Genomic DNA, 2444 nt, shown 5'->3' with positions numbered 1-2444 from the left:
CAACGTTATTAATCCTTTTATAGAAGGATCGAGCCATTTGGTGATTGACGTTGCGTGACGATCGAGTCGAACGTTCGTGCTTATGCAATTTCGCATGGAAATCCTTCAGGGCCCAGAAGGAGGAAGAATAATAACGATCGGTAGATAGATAGTTAGAAATAGGTAGAGAACGTCGGTAAGTAAAAGAAGCCTAAGTTTCCGCATTGAACGATACACGGAAAGCGTAATAGAGCCTAATCGGTACCCTTTTAAACGGCAACTTGATTAAATGGATTCTAGAAGAGGCTACTACTCTAAAGTAGATCCTTTCGTGTATCTTCGCCATTTTTTTTCATATATATATATATATATATATATATATATATATATATATATATATATATTATTTAACGAGAAAAATATATTATTGCACCCCAAAAATCTACAGATCATTTATCGATCCATATATAATATGATATAATATTTATCATGAAAGAAAAGAAAATAAAAGTATAATCATCCATCCGATCTATTTATATAGATCATTGTGTCGATCAATATACCATATAATATAATAATATTTATCGTGAAAGAAAAGAAAATAAAATAGTAATCAATCTGATCTATAGATCCATTAATCGATCTATGTTTTTGATATACATAATATTTATCATGAAAAAAAAAAAAAAAAAAAAAAAAGAAACAAAGAACAACAGTCAATCTGATCAATGGATCTTATTCATCGATCTTTCTTCAATATATAGATAATATTTATAACTTTAAAATAACAATCATATCTAATCTATACATCATTCGTTCATCTATATGAAATATATATATATATATCATTAAAAAAAAAAAGAAAAAAAGAAAAAAACAAGAGTAGTTAAAACCTTATCATTTAATATAATAAAAAAAAAAAGAAAATATTAATTTGAAGTCGTAACAATTTGTACAAATCATTCCTTCTTTAATAATACTAATTACGGTTTAATATATATATATATACATCTAATTACAAATTAAAAGAATAAAATAAAATAATTGAAAATATTCCCGATTGGATACCTGAGCCATCGTAAGGAACGGCCTTCCTAGTGGTACATTGTCCTGGCAGGAGGTGGAACTGGTGTTGTTGGTGTAAGGATGTTGGTGGTGGTGGTGGTTGCTGGGCGGTCTGCAACTGCATTTGATGGTGCTGGGAGGCCGGATAAAGGGTGGATGTAGCGTTCATAGTGGAAACAGACGGGGGGTGTTGCTTATATTGCCCACTACCACCGCTACCACTGACACCACCATTGGTAACTTGTTGTTGTTGCTGTTGTTGCTGTTGCTGCTGTTGCTGTTGTTGCTGTTGTTGCTGCTGTTGCTGTTGTTGCTGTTGTTGTTGTTGCTGTTGCTGCTGCTGCTGTTGTTGTTGTTGTTGTTGTTGTTGTTGTTGATATTGATAAGGATGATTCAAATGTTGATGTTGTTGATGGTGGGGATGTGAGTGAGAGTAGGGTGAGCACCAGGTATAATACTGCTGCCAAGAGGTGGTGGCATCCGTACACACCACCCCTTTACCCTCCTCGCTCCCCATTCGCACTCTCCCTGTGGGATCCGTATTTTTTCTTTTCTTTGCTTTCCTTTTCCTTTCTTTTCTTTTCTTTTCTTCTCTTTTCTTTCCTTTCTTTTCCTTTCCGTTTCTTTTCTTTCCTTTTCTTTCTCTCTCTCTCTCTCTCTCTCTCTCTCTCTCTCTCTCTCTCTCTCTCTCTTTTCTCTGTTTCTTTTTCTTTTTACAAAAATTATTCCACTACTTTTGTCCTCTTGACCCCTCTCTTTCTTTTTCTATATTTCGATTATTATTCTTTAGACGACATGTTTGACATTTTTATCGATTGTACTTTTATATTTCTTTCCTTTTTCTTTTTTTTTTTTTCTATTTTCTTTCCTTTCTTTCAGTTCAAATATATATATCTATACAGATAGATATATATATATATATACACACACACACACTCACACATATACGTATATATATTTTTCTTTTTTTATATATTACTTTCTCTATTACTACTTTCATCGTTCGTTCGTTCTTCACATGATCACTTCCGTTGGATTCATTTTTTCTTTTTTTTTTTTAAATTTTTTCCTCTTCTTCTTCTTCTTTAACACTAATCGTTCGCACTGTGTTACACTTGATATATTATTTATTCCATTTCCAATAGGTTGATATTGGAACACTCCTTTTTCTTTTACTTTTTCTTTTTCACGTTAACGAGTAAACAATCCAAACGTTGATTAGTCAAAATCAGAAATGTTAATTGAAGGGGTGGGAGGAGGGTAGTAATCAAGATTACGGATAACTTTTAAAAGAATTCAAAGCACTCGGCGTTTCACTTTTCTTCCAAAACTATATATCTAGAGAGGGCATATACCTGATTGCCTGAAACGCTCCAAATCAATATCGAGAATAAATACGA

The 2444-nt window shown here is 32.6% G+C and overlaps 1 protein-coding gene across 5 annotated transcripts in view; it reads right to left on the bottom strand.

Moving 5' to 3' along the window:
- Positions 1 to 1672, bottom strand: part of LOC124426322 (thyrotroph embryonic factor-like) — a 95848-nt gene extending 94176 nt beyond the window's left edge. For 2 of the 5 annotated variants that reach the window (XM_046967871.1, XM_046967874.1), the window contains exon 1: positions 1048 to 1660. In XM_046967871.1, coding sequence (XP_046823827.1) covers positions 1048 to 1561 — 514 coding nt within the window. In that variant the 5' untranslated portion in view covers positions 1562 to 1660. Of the gene's footprint in view, positions 1 to 1047 lie in introns of all 5 variants that reach the window. The other 3 variants (XM_046967872.1, XM_046967879.1, XM_046967873.1) reach the window with 3 other exon arrangements.
- Positions 1673 to 2444: the final 772 nt, after the last annotated feature.

The sequence above is a fragment of the Vespa crabro genome, chromosome 8 (genome assembly GCF_910589235.1).
Source record: "Vespa crabro chromosome 8, iyVesCrab1.2, whole genome shotgun sequence".
Lineage (NCBI taxonomy): Eukaryota > Metazoa > Arthropoda > Insecta > Hymenoptera > Vespidae > Vespa > Vespa crabro.
This window is presented reverse-complemented; position numbering and strand designations above follow the sequence as displayed.